Here is a 23824-nt window from a genome sequence, read left to right on the forward strand (position 1 = left end):
CACAGAGGAGCTGGATTTACACACATTTGCTCACAGAGGACTTTTTCATTGGATTTTAAGTAGTCATTAGAATAAAGGGGGGAGCGGTGGAGGGTTAAACACAAAATCTAAACTAACTTTTCATATTTTTATTTCTGGGTAATCCACTTCCATTTCCTTTGGGACTCTTTAGCAAATAAATAAATAAAAAAAAGGAGTTTTATCAGTTTTTCTGTTCAACACCAGTCTGCCTGCTACTATAAATATACATTTTAACATATGCAGCATTTAACTAATTTGCCAGATGAGTCATAATTTATCAATTAAATAAAGCTGACTGCAACAAAAGCCACAAGTAACTAAACTTGAAGGCAAAGGTTTCCTTTCTTCGAAGGTGAATTGCTGCCACACTTAAGAAGTCCTAAATGTATTTACAACATCCAGCATACCCGTCAAAATGGGCTTTATTTGGTTAACATTTACAGGAACATCACTGACATTAAGCTTCCACCCGTTACATATGTCACACTGTACAGATGTAACATAAAAAAACATTAAAAACCCCAACCTCTACTCAGAGTGTCCTGCCAGTGAATAATCAGCAACGAGCTCCAACAGTGCAGGAAGTTTGTTTTGTCAGGATCCCTGCGACAGCGGACAAGACCACAGATCCAAACAGATCGGCTATTTTTCAACCTCCTTTTGACTTTATACTTTTAAATCCATAATTAAGACATGATTAGGTTAAGAAAAATACCCAAACACATATAGCTGAAGCCAAATATTCACATACAGAATAAAAAGCATGACAGTAAAGTTTCCAAAATTTTTCCATTAGGTCAGCAAGGTTTACCTAAATTATTTCTATATGCTAAAGGCCAAAAATTATTTTTTATTACTTTCTTCAAACTCAGAAGATGACATGAACAAAAGTGTCTATGCCTTTAAGCTATATAGGGAAGCTCCTATGATGATGTCATGGCCTTGCAAGGCACACCTGTGGATGTATTTTAAGGCAACACACTCAAACACACATCTGCCAAAGACGTGTATGACATCAGCCAAGAGTTCTGGAAGATAATTGTAGACCTCCACATGTCTGGTGCTTCCTTGGGTACAATTTCCAGATGCCAGACGGTGTGACTTTTATGGGTTCAAATGATAATAAAATAATAAAAGAGACCATATTTTTCAGGGGAGAGACGAGTTCTGTGCCCAAGAGATGAAGGTGTTTTGGTGAAATATGTGCATCAGCCTAAAAGCAAAAGACTGAAATTAACTGGCTGAAGTTGGGCAGTGTTGTTATCCAAAGTGAAACAAGTCACTTTCCTTAAATAGGCTGAAATGCCATGCAGTCATGAAGAAGCCATCAGTCCAAAAGCAACATAAAAAGCCACATTTAAGCTTACAAAAACCGACTTATTATTTTTGCCGTTTAGCAAATAGAAATACTTATTGAAACCCAAACTGACCTATTTTATTGTCTTCACAGTGAAGAACAAAGGTTTTATTCAGTGTATGTAAAGTCTGATTTCAGCTGTTTTTATCCAATGCTGATATCTGTAGTTTGCTGATTTCTGTGTGTGGTACAAAACAGTTGACCACTTAGGATCTAAATTCAGTTTTCTGAAAGTGGAACATAATCAAAGCAATATTTGTCAGTTTTATTTCTTTAATAAAATGTCTTATTTAAATACACAGATATATGGTGTTCAAATGTTACACCCATTGTGCCTCTTCATTTCTCATCCTTAGTTAACTGATAACTGAGTCCCTGTTAACAATCAGTAGTTGCTATCAGACAACATAAAGTACAAACACTCACTTAAATATACAGTGAAAGAGGCCAAAGAGTACCCAACATCATCAACCCTGTTTAATTATTTCTGATTTCGTTAGGATTAGAGTTTAATAAATAATATTTGATCAGATCTGTTCTGTTATCTAGGGCCAGGCTGGAAATATCACACGTCACACTTTCATTAAAGGCAGCAAGAGTCAATACTTTGCTTCCGTTGGAAATCAGGCCTGCCAGGACAGGCAGGAGAGGGGAGAAAGGCTTTGTAAACATAAAACATAATTCAGACTTCCTCGTTAACACAAAGAGCGAGACACTGCATTTCTTCACACCACACACTCTCGACTTAGAGGAAAAACAGCCAGACTTCTCCAGTTTTTCACCTCATTGACCCTATGAATGCACAGAGTGGTCCACCAAGCAGCTTTACAATAGAAGCCATTGTACAAGTCTCCTTTCATGCATTTATCTACCACCTACTCTGCATTAGCAATGCAGGCCATTCTTTAGAGCAACAGCAGAGGAGCAAATTTGTATTCCGTAACAAAACGCTGATGTCTCCCTACCAACAAATTAGCACTCAGGTTTTCAAACGGGAGAGTGTACGGGAAAAAAAAGTAAACATTTCCTGATAGTTCCACTCGGAAATGGCGGAAAGGTGCTGAAGTTTGTGGCAAAGCGCGATACTTTTACAAAGGCTGTGTCTTATTCTGCAAATCATACATTGAAGGACATTTCTACAGATGAAATGGAGATATGTAAACCAGTTCACAAAGAGCATGGTCATAATGCAACTGTACACCGAGTTGACATTTATACTGTTACTACCCGGAGAAATCTATGCTACTAAGAGATTTTGCACAAGGTTTTTAGAACAGCACGTAGAGGCTGGGTGAGGTTTTCCACACTGTGTTGCTGCCTTAATGTGCGATATGGAAAGCTCCCATGTATTACAGTGATTAAGAATAGCAGGACTCCTCTTTTCTTAAGGTAAATGAGGTGAGCAAGGTCCTCCCACAAGCTCGATTTGTTTTTGTTGCACATGTTTAGTCAGCCACTGCGACGCAATGCGCCCCACAGCCCGTCGTCTCCATCCTCCCTCAACAGGGAGTGAATCCTCATAATGCCTACTTTCGCTTCATTAACCACTGCCGATGCTCAGCTGTGAGACACATGAAAGCTACATAGGACTACATAAGGAACACAATACTTTAAACTAACGCACAGTGCAAATAGGCTTCTCCCTTCTTTCGTCCATCTCCCTAACTTCCAGAAATGAGCCGCTTTGAGGGAGAGGATTACGCCAGATGGCGCCCCCTGCTGGCAAACAGCTTCTCTTCTATTAGTTCGGCCATAAAAGTTCTGGTCTTTCTCTGAACCGCCAGGCCTGAAGGAGTGGAGATGGAGCAGCAGAGGATGAAAGGCGGAGGCTTTAGGGAGAGGAATCTACTTGTAAAGGCTCATGGTTGGACTCTGATACATGCACATGTAGGCGTCGCAGAGCAGACGTCGCGCCTGACCCTGGATGCTCTTGGGGTCTAAGGTGTGCAGCTCCTCTGGGGTCATTTTCAGATAGGCTTCCACTTCAGGACAGGGAGACACCTGCGGTATGTTGAAACCATTCTGGCCTCCTGCAACACAAGTTTTAACAGTCACTGTTAAATTTAGACGCTTTGAGAACTGATCAGTAACGTGTATACAACTACTTATAAAGCTATGCATTTAAAAAGCAAGACTTGTTAAGATAATGAACCTTTTCTTAAATTGTTTACATTATAAACTTTCAGGATGTGGTAGATTTTAAAACATCAAAACTCTATTGGAGGTTTTAATGATGAGGACAATTAATGTTAAAAAAAAATCAGGCCGTATAAATGTGAAACAGCACTGTGTCTCTGTAAGTGTAGGATGGGCGATATGGAATTAAAACACAATATTTTGTACTGCTAAAGTGAGATTGATAAAAGTGGCAATCAGAAATATTTATTACTTTTTTAGGTAACCATATGACTGTGACTGCATGGCACAGCAATCATAGCCCCACAGGCACAAATATTGCTCTTTAGAAACCAATCCACTGGCATTGCACTTCTTTAGGACGCCAGTCACATAAAGAAAAGTGATTTGTATTGTTAAGATGCACACAGTAACAGAATTTAATCATATTTTTCAAATGTACTGATGCTCTAATTGAAAAAAATAAATAAATAAACAGCAGAGAAAACAATAAAAAAAGAAAAGAGAAATACTAAAACTTACAATCCCAAATGACATTCTTTTGGAGGGTGTAACAACATTAATTAGAATTTGTTGTGACAAACACAAATCAAAATCTTTTTTGCAAAAATAATTATCACCACAAATGATAAACAATATGATAATTACTTTTCCAAATTAGAGGATTCAATTTTGGGAATAGATTCAATGATATCCTAAAAACAAGCAAAACAATAGGAAAGTTGAAATATGTAAAAATACTAAGTATGAATCAGCATGAGCTTTGAGTTGTAAAGGCTTGCAAGGATAAAATAAAAAAAGCAATCTAAACTTCTGTGTGATATGCAACTATTTTCTTCTGATTATTGTGCAACTTTTTCCCCCAATATTACCATTATAGCTTATTAAAAAAAATTGATACATTTTTTTAGATGACGATATTACATGATGCCTCAGAAGATATCCAATATGTGAACACCGCTTAAATTGTTTAGACCTGAGTTTAGTTACTTTACTTCCGAACAAAGCGTTGTGTGGTGGTCACACCCACCATCACGGTCCGCCATGCTGTCAAAGAAGAGCCAGGCAGAGTCTGCGCTGCCGTACTTGACAAAGGCCACGTAGTGACTGGTTTCAATGCACAGCACAGCAAACAGCTCCATCCGCTGGCGGGGAAAGCCGCCCTGACGTCCCTGGCCTTCCTGGAGCTCCTTTGGGACGGACAGTTTGTTGTGTCGATGGGCTTTTCTTTTCGGGTGGAGATGAACCTAAATCAGTAACAGCAGAGGCACCGTCATCATTGTGGAGAAATAAAAGATGCCAAATTTGTTTTTTAAGAAAAGATTGAGAATAAAAGCATAAAAGAATATAGTACTTTAAGTAATATGTTCTACTAGAATATTATAATAAGTAAAAGCTATCGCAGTCTAGTGTGGAAACATATCCTCTGCGGATATAATCTGTTCAAGAGAACGTGGTTTCTTTGGATTTGGCGCCACCAACTGGACAAGGATGATTCCAACTGATGTCGCAGCACTATTCTCTGTTGCTTACCTGCGTATTGCACTTTTCACAGAACTGCTTAATCTTGCCAGCAGTGATATCCCCGTCCTCATAACAGTCTCTGCATTCGTAGAGAGCCAGGCCTGCACAGATGCGGCACTCCCTAGGAGCTGAATGAACGACAAAACACAAGCCTTCATCGTCAAACACCCTTTCTTAAGAAATAAAGAATGCTCCTTTAAATACTAAACGCCACAGAGTTGTGAGTCACCTCTACAGACTAGGAAATAAATACAACTCACTGTCTTCAAGAAGGTCTGTGATGTCTAACTCTAAGGAGGGAAAAATCTTGTTGAACATTTTGAAGTCCTTGCCAAAGCGTGGCATCTGGATGATAAGGCAAGAGGGAGCCTAGAGGAGGGGGAGAGAAAAAATGATGACGATTATAACCAATCAGAGTTGAAATTGATTTTACACAGTGCAGAAAATATAAACGTTCCTAAAAACAAAGTTCTACTTACCTCTGCAAATTTCAAGTCACTGGTTATGAAGGACCACTCCAGCAGCTGCTGGCTGGTTGGAACTCCAACCTTGTCCTTCTTTTCCATAAAGATTTGGTAAAAATAACAGTCTTGGACTTTCTGACCTGCAGACCTGGAAGATGAATCAAAATGCCATGAGAAGTTACAATATTTTTGCATACTTATCTCTAAGGTTACAGATATCAGCAATTGTTCACAAAGGTGCATTTACAGATGCATCGAAATTAACTACATATCAGTGAGAGGTTAATTTGTTGGTAGTAATTTAATTGAGATTCCCACGGTGTGGCCTGCAATTGGAGACAGTAGCTGCATTTCTGTTACAAATGTTTGGAAAATTCTGCCGATATTCTGCCAATGTCGAAAAAACATAACTTCAAAATGTTGGTGTTTCCATTAAGTATGAAATGTAATTAAAATCACACATAAATTTGCTAGTTTGTACAAGTCATTAAAAAAAACGCCACAGCAATCCTCCCACTTCCTGTCGTCTTCTTCGTCTTTTCTGCCAGTAATAACATCTGGTTGCTTCGTCTTTTCTGCCAGTAATAACATCTGGTTGCTGATCATGTGATGAGAACAAAAAGTGTTTCCATTGCAGTTTTGTGGGATACACAAGCTTCAATAAACCACCTCTTCCTAAAGCAAAAAGCTTTTATTGAAAGATGTGAGTTGTCTCAAAACTGGAGTGCTTTCATTGAGCAAATTTATTTTCCTAATTCCAGTTTGAACAATTATATGGTCAATGGAAATGCAGCTATTTCCAGGACATAACACATTCCATTTGTTAAAGCACTTCCAAGACAAACAAAAAAAAACAAAAAAAAAACATCATAAGCCTCTCATCTGGGCTACATTTTGTTTTCATATTACAGTGATGTTTATGTTTTATTTGGATATAAAGGTCCCTGGTTCTACAGGAAGAGCGGAGTGGCACAGATTCCAACATGCTTTCACAACCAGCAATAATTTGGGGAGCCAAGTCAGGTCATCTTTCCAAAGCCAGCATAGAAATAAACCAGGAAATTGTAGAGGACTTTATGTTTCCCTCTCCTGACAAGCTTTATGGAGAAGCTGATTTGATATTTTGGATCCTGCTCAGACTGCCATAAGTACCAATACTTGATCTAATGAAAATGGTAACACTGTACCTGATTGGCCTGAAAACTTGTCTCAACTAATTCTTAAAGAATTTATGGAAATTTAAAACCTCACCAGTGCCACAGGTTCATCACAGTAATTAATGTAAAAGGAGCCCCAACCACATACTGCATTACCTCAGCTTCAGCAGTGGATCCACCCTCAATATGTGATGGAAAAGGATATTAAGGAACTCCTCAGGATCTGCAGAGCAAAAAGTTCTTCACTGAGGTTTGGTATTATTATAGTTATGTACCAATGCTGCCATCTACTGTTGACACAGAAAATGTTTGCTTCAAGACAGTAATTTTTTTAATACATGTATTAAATTGGATAAATCCCAAAACTTTCAGCATAAAAAAATCTCAGTCTAAACCAAAAAACTATATATATATATATATAATTTATTTTTTCTTCTACATTTAGTGTATCTTAGGGGAAAACTCAACCTTTTTCTTCAGAAGTGAATCCCGAGGCAGCTTCTACTTTTTCGAGGATCCTTCTGAGCTTCATCACTTTTGTAGCACAAACGTACCCGTGTCTGGAGAACGACAGCGACAGTGCTAAGGTCAAAGTTCAGTCACAAGGGCATTTCAGAATTGATAACATAGTAAAAAGATAAATTACTCTGTTCTTTCAAATGGGTTGTGACAATGCCTAGCAAAAGTATTCATGCCCCTAGAAATCTAAAAATTGTTCACACCTGCTAAAACCTCAAACTTATCTGGTTGTGGAAGTGGACATAAGCTTATATACAGTCTATAACAGATTTTTAAAACTAAAATCTTAAAATTGTGAGAACATTTATATACTGTATCACTTATTCAAAACTTAATAGAACCATCATTAGCTGTATTCACATTTTCACATCTTTTGGGGAAAGATTTAACCACATTTTTACATGTAGAGAATGAACATTTTGCACCTCTTTTGCAAAATAGATCAAATTTAATCAGTCTGGATGGAGAGCATCTTGTGAACTTATTTACCCAGTCATGTAAAAACACATGTGAATATACAAAGCCATAAACCATGCTGTTGTAGCAGTGCCTGAATGTTTAGGCTCACCGGACTGCTAGAATGTAAACCTGCGTCCAACTCTAAAGTTTTATCAGCTTCTAAGAGTCTTTTTTTCCAACATAACCTGTATTTAGTTCCACGGTCATGTAATCAGTAATAAGTTGGGATGCTTTTCTACAGCAAGAATAGAGAGAAGAATCAGAATTGACTGAATGACGTATGGAGCAAAATACAGGGCAATGTGTTCAGGACAATGCACATTTAGTTATCTGACACATTTAGCATTTTAAACCTCTCAATAATTTTGTAGCAGTGTTCCTTGGTCTTTATGATGCTGTTTGTTTACCTAAAGTCTCTCAAACCTCTGAGGCTTTTGCAGAAAAGATTTATAATAAAATTAAATTCGACTCATATTGACCACCAATAAAGTAATTTTTTGAAGATAATTGTCAGTACAGGATTTTATTTAAGTGGATAAGTGAAAAGGGAACTGAACACATATGCACACTCCACTTTTCCAATTTCTATATGTTAAAAAAAGGCTAGAAAATAAAGATAATTGTCAGTACAGGATTTTATTTAAGTGGATAAGTGAAAAGGGAACTGAACACATATGCACACTCTACTTTTCCAATTTCTATATGTTAAAAAAAGGCTAGAAAATAAAGTAATTTTTTGAAGATAATTGTCAGTACAGGATTTTATTTAAGTGGATAAGTGAAAAGGGAACTGAACACATATGCACACTCCACTTTTCCAATTTCTATATGTTAAAAAAAGGCTAGAAAATAAAGTAATTTTTTTTTTTTTGAAAGTATTTAATCTTTCTTATGTAAATGCAATCTAAAAATAGAAAGTCTTCTAAAATTATGACAGGCAGCTACCGTTATACGCCTGGAGTACAAACACTTACATGCGCAGTGGATTGACTATCTCTGTGCGTAGCAGCTCCTGAGTCTCTCTGTAATACTCCACATCAGTCTTTGATCGTGGCCTCAGCAGAACCGTGTCCAGTACAGAGCTGAAGGAGAAGAGACTGCACAGCAAAGCGTAGAAATATTTACACCATAAATCAACATTCCTGGCTGATGGGCATCTGCATATTTAACAAATATGACCATTAAAAATAAAGTTTACTGTAACGGTGAAGGACCACTGACCAGAAGAGGGTTGAATCCAGGTAGCAGGAATTGTAGTGGCCTTGAATGCCTTTCTTTTTTCCCACCATGATATCCAGACCATCATTCTCAGTACGTGGGGGGGTGTTTTCGTGCACTACCTCACTCAAATAGCCACCAAATGCTGCAAAAGTCACAAGAAGTAGCCGTAAAGATTTTAAAAGACAAAAGTTACGACACATTTGATCATGTTGAGTCTATCCTCTGACTGGCTAACCGATAGAGTTGCACCGCTCTATGGGGTTGGAGGAATGGTGCAAGGATGGGAAGCGGGAGTCAGGCCGGCAACATTTCAGTTTCACAAACAAAGCTTTTTTGGGTGGGCAGGTGAAGTAGCGAGTCCCCTTGAAGGTGCCATCGGTGCAACCAGGACACTCTTCTTCCTGAGAGAGGAGATTCAAATCGATAAATGTCATCAGTGGAAAGGATTACTTTAAGCGTGGGCTGTAGAAAACCCAGGTTTTCTCTAAGAAATGTTAAGCAATTTCCACCTAATGTTAATGCTTTCTAAATGAAGTTCACATTTGCCCCAGAACAATTAGAGGAAAAATGTTGCTGAAGTACTACGATGAATTAAAAGGTGAAGCCTTTTGTGAAATTTACTTTTCACTTTTTTGTTGGGTGTTGTAACTTCCTCAAATCTGTCCATCATCATTAAGTTACCAAGCAACCACAAGAAAAACCGGGAAGTCAATGAGATCAGTTAGATGAAAACTACTGAGACAAAACCCCCTATGAAACCACAGATTGTCCTATTTTGTTTTTCCATTTTTACCTTTTACAGTAAGTCAGTTGTCATATCTTCCAGGGTTCACACAGTAAATATCTATGCATTTACAAGCATTTTTAGGTCAGTTTACAAGCTTTTCCAACACCACACTTGGGAGATGAAAACAATTCAATTCAATTCACATTTATATGACATAATTTATTACTGTTGTCACTGTTTTGTGATAGTATTCTACAGCCTTACACACACACGCACACCTTACGGACTTGACTGGTCCGAAAACAAAACACTAATTTAACAAAAGATTTTTTTAAATTTTTAATAAAGTTGTTTAACCTACAAGTCAACGTTTATGTCAGTTAACCAGACCAATAAGTTACTGAGAAATTAGCAATAATAAATATTCATTACACTGAAATAGCCAAAACAATTCATGTAAGGTTAAAGAGCTTTTTACGCAAACTAAATGCTTAAACACAACGTAAAGAACAAATTACAAAACTATATCTAAAAAATGTCCTCACTTAACTATAATTACTAATTGTCAAATTATAAACAAAAGGTTGCATCTCACCAGCTCCAGTCCAGCCAAAGGTTCCAGCAGACCAGGCGGCAGGCCCACCCAGCGTATTACGCCACACAGAGGGGGGTTCTCCTTCACCTCCACCAGAGACCCCACCTCCAGACCTGGTTGTCCTCGTGGGGGCGTCGGAGGCCGAGGAGATGGAGGCGCAGCGGGCGATGGGGGCTCGGGCTGCTCACCCATTACAGACCCGACAGAGAGAGAGATGGGCCCCTGGCTTATGTTCTCGGGGGTCTTGCGGTTCAGGCTGAAGGGCAGTGAGTGGAACTTGTTGTCACTTGACAGCGAAGAAGAGGGCGGGGCTCTGGTGGGGGGAGAGGACTGATTGAATTCTGGAGGGGTGTCGGTGAGCGACTTGGCAGGGTCCTCTCCAACTGCAGAAAAAAACCCAGAGAGCAAAATTTACCATTTGGTGGAGATGCGACGGCAATCTTTACCATCTTAGAGATGTTGTATGGAGGAAAGTGAAAGCCAATGCTTTGATGACAGGATGGTTTCAGAAACTCATTTACTAATACTCAATTGCAGCTATCTCAACAACAGCTATCTCAACACATGAGGAAAACAAGCCAGTATCGTTCACCAAGTTTGAAATTTTTTTAACATAGTATGGTGTGCCTGTGAAAGTTGCTACTTATTTCAACGTTTTGTATTTTATATTTTTTCAGTTTCACCTGCTTTTATCTGATCTTTTAGTCTCCCACTGGATTTTTTGTTTCCACTTTAGTGATGTTTTGTCCCTAATATTCAAATTTCTATAATCTACACAGTCTACTTTATTGACATGAATCCTGCTTCTAAATTGGTTTGTCCAATGGACATTTTGTTTACTTGATAGTAACAAATACAGAAAACGTATGGTCATAAATTTATACATAACCTCTTTTCAAATGTGGCTGCAGATTTGATTTGATACCCAGTATTGAGGCTAAAATTTCCCTGTATCACACTGGTCTTAAAGTAAAATAACAGACTTGAAATATATTTCTGTGATTTACCATAAGCTCTTGAAAACTTTTAAAGAGTTGGCTCATTGTGGAGTAATAACACACTTCATCCATCTTGTTTGGGTTAACTAAGAGGTGTAGACAGAGACAGCCAATGACTGAAGCCAAATCCCTCACTGAATTAAAGGGACAGACACATATAAAGTTGCTGCCGCAGCTTTAATAGAGGCAACACACTGCAGCCTCAGCAGTTTGGGTTTAAACTTTCTCCCCCAAAAAATATACAATTTTAACTCCAGCAAATTATGTACCGACTATTAATATTGATGTATACATTGCTGAAGACTGTGACAAATTGCAGTAGCCCGAATTTCATCATATATAAAAAATCTGTCAACTACAGCAGTACATGTGCATAAACTGCCTTGCAAAAGTATTTAAACCTTTTGCACCTTTTGATATTTTGTCACAATATAACCAAAAACTTTGGTATATTAACCAAAGTTGTAAGAGATCTATGGTGACTTTGGAGAAGCTGCAGAGATCCAGGGCTGGGTGGGAGGATCTGTCAACACAGGAATTATCAGCAATGCACTCCATAAATCTAACTTTCATAAAATGGAAGCAAAAAAAAAAAAAAACCCAAACAGAAATCAATGAGAAGCACCATTTGCAGTGGTCCAAGCAAAATTCTTTACCTAAATACAAAAAGCTACCGATTACAGAAAATGTACACTGCAAAGCAACCTAAACACACTTAACCACACCTCAAAACTATGCTGGTTGCATCATGCTGTGAGGTGATTCTTCTTCAGCAATGGCAGGGAAGCTGGTTAAAGTTGTTCAGAAGGAGAAACACGCAACAAATTTTACAAGAAAAGCTTTTAGAGAAAGTTGAAGCCTCAACATTGGGGTGAAGGTAGAATACTAGTAAACATGTAGAACTACAATTTAATCTATCAGATCAAACCATATCCACGTGTTAGATTAGTGCATTCAAAGTTAAGCTGAAATCTAGTAGATAATCTGTGGCAAGACTTGAAATTTATGCAAATATACTTCCCAAACTTGAGATAATGCATAAGGTAGAATGAGCAAAAGGGTTCATCCTTAGTTGTCCAAATTTGGTGCTGATATGCCTTGAAAAAAAGCTAATGTAATTTCCAGGGGGGAAAAAATAAGAGTCAGTGAGTCTTCACAATTTTGCATTAGGTTGAGATGAACTTTCACATAGAATCTCAATGAAATTAACTAAAGTTTGTGGTTGTAATGTGACAAAATCTGTTAAAAACACTAACTAAAGACCTATGAGTGAGTAACATTAGGCTGCTTTTTTATACACAGCAGAAATATTCCATCAGTAAGAAAGAATGCAAGTCAGTAGCTTCTTCCACTTAATTCATGATACAAACTACAAGCATCCAACCTATAAGACAATACTACCCCAAAAGTGATCCTTTGCAAGATGTAAATGAGCACATGAGCATTTTACAGGATGAGTAAGCAGTTGTAAAAATAGCATTTCAGCATTTATGAATGACCTTCTCATTTCCGCAAAGTATAGAGAAATATTACAACGTAGAGCTAAAACACTTTTACACTGCCTTGCATTTTTATTGCTGTCATGCCAAATGGAAAACACTACAGCCATTTATTTCTACTGTATCTGTTCACCCAGTCAGAGTTTTAGGGTTCATTTCACATTTTATAACACATGCATTTTTTTTCCTTTTCAGTATCAAGAAAAATAAATTGTCTCATGTAAAAAAGAACCATAAAATTTCAGTAGGTGTTGAAATGAAAAGCTTATTTACAACTGGAAGATATTGGCAACAACATGAACCGGCCAGTTCAAACGCAACAACAAAAGGGTCCAGATTGTGCACTGACACCACTGAAACAATAAAAAAATAAAATAAAACAGTGAGATGTGTTGTTGAAAAAAATTAATCAATTATGATCTCAGTGACAAAAGCTTTTATAAATATTCAGGCATGCAAACAGCTACACAAACACACTGAATCTCTTATCAGCAACTGTAGTCAAAATAAAAAAAGGCACATGAGAGTCTGTTGCAACACTTAGCATTATTAAAAGTTTTTAAAAACAACCATCAACCCAACATGAAACAAAATAACACTGAAATGATGATGAAGGACTAGACGAGTGGAAAAGTCTGCATAGCAAGCTCCTGCATCAACCTACTATCTAGTTTTCTTCACCGTCAACACAATTAGTTGGACACATTTACTTCAAGTCTGTTGAGTTTACATTAATACTGCTGCAATAAAACATCAGTCATTTTTGCGCAAAAATGAGGGCGTCATTTTATTCTATTAAATGCCAAATAAATATAAACGGATGCAGAAAAAAATCCAATCCTTCAATTACTTTTAAATGGTTAAAGAAAGAAAAATTATGAGCTAATATTTGTATTTTTTGCTTCATCAGAGAATTTCAGGACACATTCATTCTGTTTCTGTTGTCTGAAATTGCTTCATGTCATTGCTCTCCAATGTGCCACTTCACAATCAATTTAGACACTAACATGGAAGCAGTCATATCAAAAATATTGTACATATAGCATTTTACAAAAATTTTTTTTAAAAATCAACATTTTAGGAATATACATTTTTATGTTATATACAATAATGGTTGCTTATTTTGCACATGTACAGTATAATTAATCAATCTTTTATGTAACCTACTGAAAATACAATAAGTACCTGTGATAAAATGTGTAATTATGGTATTTTTGGCTTATTTTCCACAATACTGTCTTATGACAAATTTAAAAAAATTCAGGGGCTACAAAGATTTTTGCAAGGAACTGTCTATCTTATATTAATTACAGTAGTAAAGAGAGCAAACTTGAGTCTACTGCATGCTGGATGGGTTTGAATTAATGTTTAATTTTCTATCAAACGATGACAAAATTGTTAAGATGTGGCATCCTATACTAACAAGGTTAAGGTCATATTCAAGGAAACCTATATTAGAAAAGCCAACTGTACCAGACTGAATGTGTCATTATAGAGTAGAGGTAGCTCAGCAGTCGGGCAGAACCCATTTATTGGACCAATCAGTACACAGCTTGTGGTGAACAGGAGCTTGCCAATGAGACGACCAACATCTCACGAGTTTTACCTTCATCAATGTACCATGTGCTTTTGGATTTTGGCTGGGCTGGGGGATCAAGAGAGCTCCCATTTAAAGTATAGTAAAAGTCAGACTTGCTTCTACCGCCACACTGATGAGCTAATCCTGCAAGTAACGCAAATACATGAGGAGGGAAAAACAAGAGAAGGGTTTAATGTGCACGTGCACAGCTGATTAGTATGAATCTGAAGTTGTGTCAACAGCAATGAGAAATTAAGTCCAACAAAAAAGGATTTATTAAACAACTACAAACTAAAGGAAATCACAGCAAAGAAGAGCAGTATTCGCATCAACTCACACCTCATATCCTTATTTTATCAAGACTGCCCATCAGATGTTATCTAAAATGGTAAAAAGTTATTGTTAAGTGTGGTTTGTAATTACACAGAAGTCTGTGAAACCCTCTAAAACATGGGAAAAGCAGGCGGCTATTCACTTGTACAATAAAAAGCATAATATTCTGGCGTGAGAGGCCTTTGGAAGAATTAGAATCACTAGTTAAGCAATGTAAATGTTAGGTAGCTTAGCATCATAACATCAGTGCAGTACCTTTGCTCTTTGGTTTGCTTTGGCCAGAGGATGATTTGTCGTTGCCTCTGGGGGCAAAACTGTGCTTTGGCAGCCTTTGGTCCTGCATGGAATATTCTGCACAGAAAAAAATTCAAATTAGAGGCACAACACTACAAAGTAAGTGAAACTAGAAAATTTCATCTTTTTTCTATGTTAAAATCCAAAGAAAGCCAAAAAAATATATCTTTTTATTGGCTACGCAATCAAATATTTAAAATGTTTAACTCAAATTCAGTTCAGGGAAGCATTCTATATATTCTCAAGATTAAATGTGGACTAAATGTGGAGTTCCAGATTTTTAAAGAAAATGGAGAAATGTAATAAATTACAATGTCAGTAATTATAGATCTGTGTTTTTCTCAAGAGAGATGGCAGAAACATGCATAAGCAAATCAATATGCCACTGTGGAGAACAAAGAGCCAGAGTATCTCACTTGACTTTCAAAAGCAAGAGAGCCATCACTACAAAAGGCTCTCTGTTCCCGCTGCAAACCAAACACAAACTCAGACTGCTCAGAAAGAGCGCAGTGCTCGTCCGATGGAGGGACGTTTCCAGAAACTAAAAGTTCCAGCAACGCAGACGTGGAGTAAAAACGTCGACACAGATGTGGTGACTCACCTGGCATTACGTCACCAATGGGAACAAGTCGAGTGTGCTCCAAACTGGCAAAATCACACACCAGCTTCCCTTCAATCATGCCATCCCAGTCTCCGATAGGATTGTCCTAAAAGAGTTGGAGACATGAACACATTGCCAAGGTCTCAGGTGCTCCTTATCATTTGATGCCTTTGTGCTGGTGGCACAAATATTAAATTCCCTCGATTCTGATAATTAGTGAGGCCAGTTGTCTTGTTGCACAACCTAAAGGATGTGCTTTAGCTTGATCCTGCATCTACCACTCCAAACTATGCAACTCCTCTTGACTACCTAAATAGCAGATCTTCCAACTCAGTTCGTTTCTTTTGAAAGCTCCAAGCAGAAGCTTGCTATTCCTCCTCCTCAGGTTCAAATTTAGGCTTGTGCTCCAGAGGACTATGTGGAATAAGGTTGAGACCAGAGCGACTAGCAAGAGAAGGCAGGGCGAGGCTGGACAAATAGTGAGGCAGAGCAGTGGGCTCTCCTCAGCTCCCAGTTGGCCCTTTGCCACGCTGTTGGGTCATACAGCTCCAAGTCTTTACCTCACTCCCCGCGTGACTGCCTTGCCTTTGTGTGGGAGGCTCAGATGCACTGAGTGGGCTGCTGCCGCTGTGGCTGCTACTAGCAATCTGTAGTCAAATGCTTCAATCTCACTATGAGTACAACGCCACAGTAGCCATGGATACTAAATGAAAGGAATAGTCATTGAAAGACAAAAACTAAGACAAACGAGTCCATATATTACATTCATATTAGTGAACGTATTACCCAATACCACAATATGTAATCTTCTTTCATGGCATGGAATGACTAACCAAGTACAAAGACATCACAAAGTGAGGAAACTACAACAGCCTTAACTGGTCTGTCACTGACTAAGTGTAACTTTCTTTATCAGGCAGAGCAGAGACTGAGTACAGGTCAAGTGTGATAACAAAATATCCTAATTCTTGTATTAAAAAAAAATAAAAATGAAAACAAATCAAAAAGTGTCTGAAAGCAAAAACTAATCTTCTAAAACTAATATGCTCTAAAATATTACAGCAATAACACATTATTTTTATGCAATTCTTACAAAAACAAAGCATAAAGGCAGACAAAATTTAGATTTTTTTTTTTTAAAGTTAATAATGCACAGAATGTTACTCCTTTCTGGCATTTTGCACTGTATAGAGAAACACAAACATAACAAGCAGGGATGCATGATATATCAGCATCAACATCAGTATCTGTTTAAGAAGTAAAACTGGGCCAAAACTGGCCATGTGGTATTTCTTTGGTCCTGTGACTGTGATAGTGATGCAATACAGGATATACTGAAGCAAGGTAACAATGTCAGTGGTTTGAAATGGTGTTAAAAGTTTAGGGAAATGAATGTTATATATATTTTCCCTGTTAAAGTTCATTGTGGCATAATTTAAACTGTCATGATGAACCAACAGATAAACCCCAACATCTGATTGGTTAACCACTGCATCACCTCAACCGCACACCATTAATCTCATCAATAGAAGTGTTAGCATTCTCTAGCACTTCTCTAGTATCTCATTGAAGGTACTTTAAACTTTGAGAGCAGTATGAAAGAAACGTTTAACTTTTTAAAACTTTGATATATCTTTAAACCAGAACCCGACCTAAACTCTGTGCATGTCAATCTGTAATAACAGTAAAATGTCAGAAAACTGGACACAGAACTCTATGTACATCAAAATACAAATCATCAGATTTACAGCAATATACCACATATAACACCACGTCAACAAAAAACAAAGAAAGTCCATCTTTAATGCTTACCAACACTGCTGAGTAGCAGCCAAGTGCTAATAAGAAAATGTATTGACAAGCCTCATCAGTGGCAGGTGTGAGCATTTCTATATCTTCTTTGGAGCTTCCAAGTGTGTTTTAACATGAAGACCAATACGAAAACTTCACCTTAAGCTCAACAATTAGAATATTAAATGTTCAAGCAAAATAAGAAACTAAAGTATTAGTTATCTGGAAGGTATTTCAACTTCTCCTTCCTTGGGACAAAATTGACCAAAGTGGAAACATTTAGGCATAATGCACAGTTCCATGTTTGCTGATCTTATCTACCCCGGGAAAAGGTCTAAAAATCAGCCACTGGATTCTTTTCTTCTGTCGTGATAGTGGTTTGACTTATAGGCCAGCCCATCAGCATTTGTTCTGCTGACCATATACTTTGCTGTACAAACAGTTGACATTTAAAACAACTATTTTATCATCGGGGCAGCGGAGACACTTGCTGGAGACTCTGTGGAACAAATGGGGCCAATCATCATTACATCTTCTGGAGTTGTCCTGTGATTAAAGTTTTTTGAGAGCAAATGTGTTTCCACCTAAATAACATCTTTACTGAAGGAATGTAAATGTGAATCCCTATACTTAGGAAACATTTCATTTGATAACTGGACTCTGGATGATAAAAAATTGCTGTTAATGCTTCTGGCAGCGAGCAAAAAGACAATCACTAGAAAATGGTTAAAGCCTGAAGCACCTACAGTTGAGGATTGGGTCAATATTGTACAGGACATTTACATTCTGGAGAAGTTATCTTTTTCCGTTCAAGGCCGAAAGGAATCATTCTTCAGGATCTGGTCTAAATGGACAAACTATGTAAAGTCAGTCATTCCTATGGACTAAATATGTCTATCACATGCAAATACTAGTGTGCTGTGTACTGTGCCCTGGTTCAGGATTATGGCTAAATTATGCTCTTGATTGTGTTTTTCCCCTAACATAAGAAAAATCAGATCAGACCCTCCTCTACCCCCCACTCACTCTTCTGTTATGGATGTTTGGTTACTGTTAAAAAAAAAAAAGAAAAAAAAAGTCCTGGATTGGCTTATGTTACTCCTTCTTATAATTCCACTGTGTTGGAAGTTGAACTGTACAATGTAATTGTAACTTGCCTTTCCAAATAAAAGGTTAAATAAAAAAAACAAACACTATTTTAGCCATATGTATTTAAAAGTATCCCATTTTCATGTTCCATCCCACTTCTGTCTGGATTTAAAATAGCAGGTACAGCATCCTAATTAACTGGAGCCATACTTACCATGTCAACTCCCACATAGTAACCCAGGCTCTCGTTCCCTGGCAGCAGGTCACAAAAAATGACGGTTCCTCTCTCGGGTTCCTCTCTCAGCACCACCCTGGAGTTGATCTCCAGCGGAGCATAGTCTTGGTCGTCCTCCAGTCTAACCTGATTCTCCTCCAGTGGGCCCAAACCTTCGTCATCATCATCCTCCCAGAGTTCAAGCTTGTCCAATGCCACAAATACGCCACACTCCTCCTCGCAACGGAAGAGCTGTCGACCCTGGTAGGAGCCCTCCGTGAAGCCCTGACCCCGACCCTCCTCCTGGGACATGAAAGGAGAGAATATCAAACTTAATTCATAGACAGACAAGACAAAGCTGAAAGAGAGAGATCAATGCATTGTTCACCCTGCATGGTTTAACAATTCTTATCCAAAATGTCTTCTTACATGCACTCTTTTATGGCATTTTAGGGAAGTAGCGCTTGAATGCATTTTCTGTCTCAGCCCCCTCATAAACACTGAAGCAGGACTTAGAATAAAAACAACATTGTGCTACAATAGGCAACCCATTGTACCTTGCTGCTGTGCATATGGTCCAGAACAAATTGCATCATGTCAGGGATTTAGATTTACTACCAAGATTATACAAAAAACAATTGATGCAGTTGTTTGCTTTCGTCTATTTCAGTCAAAACACTAAATGAATGTAACACCAATAGGACAAAAAGGAAAAATTCTTTATATTTAAATAGTTAACTAATTTTAAAAAGAATCCAAATTTTAAAAAGCCAAAAAAGAACTGCTTTCTGATGTCGAAAACACAGATGTGATGTATGAAAATGAAAAGACATTTGACACTTTCACTAAAAATAGCTGCAAGTTTAATCTCTGTACCTCAGCACTCTGTATAAACAACTTGTAACATCCATCATGTTTTTAATGTTTTTTATTTGTTTGCTTTAAAGGCATAGTTCAGGTTTTTTTTCGAGTGAGGTTCTATAAAAATTTTAATCAGAATTGTTTTTTTCTTCTTTTATAGCGGACAGATGTCAAATCTGATTTTTGAAATAAAAAAAACAAAACACAAAAGAAAACACAATTTTACTGGAGATTAAATCTTGACTCTTTCAAGATTGTTGCTAAGTTTGTTGTTGTCTTAAGATGTTCAGCAGTCTGACTTAGGTTAGTAAAGTAAATGTTTAGGTTTTGTGACATGCTGACATTTGTACAATGGCATCAAAACGCATATGCTTGTATTTCTTTTTGTTGTTTTTTTTAGGCCTTGTAATGTTTGGGGATTACAGCAGCAGGTCAGAGTCACTGATATGACCAGTAGCCTCTGACGATGACAAACTTAACAGTATCTTGTCACAGTTAATATCCTCTAACACAGTGTTGATATAACATTTTGAGTTTTAAACAGCTAAAGTCTGAAATGGGGCCAACATATTGATTGATAGAGTTGGATCTATTAGATATGGAAGTTGGAGATCGGATCAATTTGGGAATAACATCTCACCCTAGTTGAGTAGAGTTTGGAAGGAAGAAGGGACGCTTTTATGATTTGTCAAAAGTTAATCGATAAAATTATTACGTCCATTTTATGCACTCAGCACTAAAGGAACATGCTCACAAATACGGCAGTATATGTATGTTTAGTTTAATGAGATACAAGCTGCCAGAAATAGCAATTCTTTATTCCTACAACTTTCAATACATTATATTAAGCATGGCAGCCATACTCAATACTGAAAGTGGGACTGCTCGGTTACCTCTGACATTCCTGGTCACAATTACTACTACTCAGGGGCATTCTTGGTGCATTTTTGAGTGGGAACTGGGAAAACCTGACTTCTGAGTACAAACAAAATACACCTTTAGCCACTTACCACTCCAAGAATGTCTTTGGTTTTTGGCCAACTCACTGTGACTTGTCAATTGTCTACTGCAAATGCAAACCTCACATAAACCTGATTTTCAAAATTTGAACTAGCCGCTTGCATGTGCAGCTCAAGATCACTGAAAAGTTCATTTAATTCAATAATTTAGCTTTAAAAATGGTACATTGTAGGTCACATATGGCTTGATACAGAGTTTGTTCTATGAATACTTAGTCTTTGTTGGGTTTTTTTATTAGTCTTGTATAATATTTTCTGACAATAATTTAGAGATTTATTACCTGCAATTAGTGATGAACAAAATTAACTAATAATTGCACAATTAAGAAATATGGTAGCCCATATTATTCATTCCTTTGTTGACAGGAACTTATAAGGTTAACTTACTGTATAATGTTTGGTTTTAAGAAAAAGAAAAAACAAAAAAAAAAAACAAAAAAAAGTAACATACTAGTGTGAGAAAATTTTAAATATAAGCTTATTTTCTCTATAAGTCAAGTTCCTACTTTCACAAATTCTAAAATAAAACACTAAGTTACAAAACCACAACCTCTTTCCTATTGATGAGGTGCAGTTCTCTTTTAACCTAATTCTGTTCAATCTGTGCAGTGCTTTGGTCTGTGGTTCAAGCAGACTTTTTAATATTTGTTTTGCATGTACCTTAAATTATCAGAATATTTTTGATTTTTATGTTATTTCCCCTTCTTTATAAATGTATTATTTAAACTGACTTGAATATTTTTTTTTCTTTATTAGCATTTAATCTATTATAAAAAAAGAAATAATCTAGTTCTTACCAGGAGCTCCACTCCAAACCAGATTCCAGACAGGGCTCTGTCAGGAAGCAGTGAGCCTTTGAAGCGGACCACTCCAGGCAGAGGTTCATCCCCTGAGCGCAGCTGCACGCGCACCTTTGAGCCGCAGTCGATGTCTCGGACCCGTTCGAGCCGCTCCTCGTCGCAGAGCAAGTTGCATCGCTCCTCACAGTTAGTGATAGGGAACAGCAGCTCAGCCAGTTTCTCATCCAGCTCCACCACGTCCCGCTCATCCAGGCTCAGCACCACATTGGTCTGGTCCAGGATCCGAAGGCTCTTCTTGCCCTTACATGGGGGCAGCGTGCGCCCCAGGCTGTTGCGCTCCTGGCAGGCTTGGCCGAGGCTTCCACGGGGAATCCTCAGGGTCTTTTGGGTGGGCTTCTCCACAGTGCATTCCTTCAAAACCATGTAGAAACGCCAGTCCTCCCTGAAGCCCCCACTAGGCTTCTCCCACAGGGCAGAGCTCATGGCTGCATGGCAGACTGGGGGCCCAGTGCCAAGACAAGCTTGACTGGCGGTCTGAAATTAATAGTAAAATAGCCTCCCCTTAATGTATACAGGAGCAGTCCATAAGAATAAAATTGAAAGGAATGGAAGAAACTAGAAATAAATCTAGAGAAAATCCAACACATCACACAAGAAAAGATGTTATCTTTAATATTTGCTATGACTAAAACCAGCAAGACTGGATGAGTGAATGCCCCATATGCATGGGTGCAGCATTTTGCCATTTGCTGTTTTGTTTTTAACCATCACACTGATATAACTGTACTCCAATGGCCTACAGAGTCACAAAAACTCAATACAGTAAAACCAAAATAGTTTTTGGATGATGGTAGAAGAATTTCACATCATACATGCAGAGCTGATGCAGCACCTTAGTAATATGTCAAATTGGACCAATATCTCTGAGAAATGTGCAATGCCTTGACCATCCTAGGCTATAAAGAATCAAAATGACTTTGAAGGCAAGAGGGGTTCCAACCCAGTGCTATATAGAGTGGTTGGTGAGTGTATATTAGATAATAATTCCTGATGTAGTCCATATATGCAGCCGATTCATCCCTGTATGACACTTCTGTTTTCAGAAGCACCTCTTATTACTCAAACATACACGTTTGAAAATACTAAAAATAGTCGGGAAGCAGACGGTGGATTTTTTTTTTTTTTTTTTGCTACGCATGGCAGGACAAACAACAGCATGGTGGATTTCCCCTGATCACGTCTCAGATATGACAGTGTTCAGCATATCTCCTGCACCGCATCCGTCATTTGTTAAAAGAATGACAACAAAAAAAAATATTTAAAACACTAGTTTACTTCACATATTTTTGGTTACAAGAACTGACAGCATCTGTAGAAATCGTTAACTCATTACTGTTACGGGTAGAGTTGCACAGCAATAAAAGACGTCGTTGTACCAACTTAACCTATTATCAACCTGAAACGGGAAAGCAGTTGTTCTATGACATGTATTTATGTTGTCTCTCAGAAGAGCTCCACATGACAAATTTTGTACAGGTTGTCATTTAACGTTTTCCTTGACAACTAATAAAGGATTGTATCACCAGGCAGAAACAGCTAGTCAATGCCCCCCCTTTTTGAAGGAAATGGCTAAAATGAACCAAACTGTCATTCCTAACCAATGCAAGCGAGGCAGACGGCTTACCTTCAAGACAAGACAGGTTACTCGGAGGCTGTGGGTGACTGACAGATCATTTCATACATCCATCAGTTAGAAAGTGGCTTCTAAAAGCATAATAAATTCCTTCTGCTATAACCTCTGCTAGCTCAACTGCTAGCCAGCTAACGCTAGCGTTCAAAACAGCTGAGTGTCAGGCTAAAGTTAGCCGTGAGAGCTGGTTAAGATGCGGGCAGAGGACTGCCACCAAGTAAAATGAACTAAAAGCATTTAGATATTGGTTCTATATTAAAAAAAACTTCAAACAATACGCTATAACGCAGCATACATAAACTACATTTATTATTTACAGGAGACGACCTCACCGTTGGTATAGCGTGACATCACTGCGCTCTCTAATAGACATTGGCCAGCTATCTTTTTACTTGACCTGTGATTGGTTAATTCTGTGTGCTTAAGGAAGTCCTAGTATGAGGGATTTTCCCACTATGTCAGGAAAACGTAGTTAGGTTGAAGTACATACACACACACTTGCACACTGAAGGCATTTTTCAATGATTTTTGAGTAATTTAAATCTTAATTAAATTGGCTACATTGTCATAAAGCAGGTCCTCGAACTTTGCAAACAATAATTTGGGTTTACTTAACATTTATTTTATTATTACTACATATCCAGTATTTTACCATAATTAATTATTTCCTCACCCCAACAGGAGCGCACAGTGAATTCAAGATGTTAAAGATTTTCTGAGTCACTCTATCAAAATCAAATTAGCCACATGCATAAAGCAATATCAAAATGGCTTGGATAACCACCTGGAACACACTATGCCCAGTGTGATATGGTGGCGGCAAACTTATTCTGAGGGGATGCATATTAAAGCTGGTTAGAGTTGATGAGAAGATGG

General features: G+C 37.8%; 1 protein-coding gene across 2 annotated transcripts; it reads right to left on the bottom strand.

The window, feature by feature from the left end:
* Window positions 1–425: 425 nt before the first annotated feature.
* Window positions 426–23304, bottom strand: cylda (cylindromatosis (turban tumor syndrome), a). Of its 2 annotated transcripts, XM_044142856.1 has the most exons (17): window positions 22943–23304; window positions 21256–21792; window positions 18579–18881; window positions 15485–15590; window positions 14845–14940; window positions 14284–14400; window positions 10181–10563; window positions 9094–9259; window positions 8859–9000; window positions 8612–8734; window positions 7128–7219; window positions 6816–6882; window positions 5518–5650; window positions 5299–5407; window positions 5048–5166; window positions 4545–4761; window positions 426–3408 (listed from the first exon to the last, which is right to left on the bottom strand). In XM_044142856.1, exons 2-17 carry the CDS (start codon window positions 21739–21741, stop codon window positions 3224–3226), a joined length of 2844 nt encoding a protein of 947 aa, XP_043998791.1. In that variant the 5' UTR covers window positions 21742–21792; window positions 22943–23304; the 3' UTR covers window positions 426–3223. The 2 variants fall into 2 exon arrangements, with proteins under 2 accessions (XP_043998791.1, XP_043998800.1); XM_044142865.1 differs by lacking the exon at window positions 14284–14400.
* Between the last annotated feature and the right edge of the window lie 520 nt (window positions 23305–23824).

The sequence above is a fragment of the Gambusia affinis genome, linkage group LG02 (genome assembly GCF_019740435.1).
Source record: "Gambusia affinis linkage group LG02, SWU_Gaff_1.0, whole genome shotgun sequence".
NCBI classification, from domain to species: domain Eukaryota; kingdom Metazoa; phylum Chordata; class Actinopteri; order Cyprinodontiformes; family Poeciliidae; genus Gambusia; species Gambusia affinis.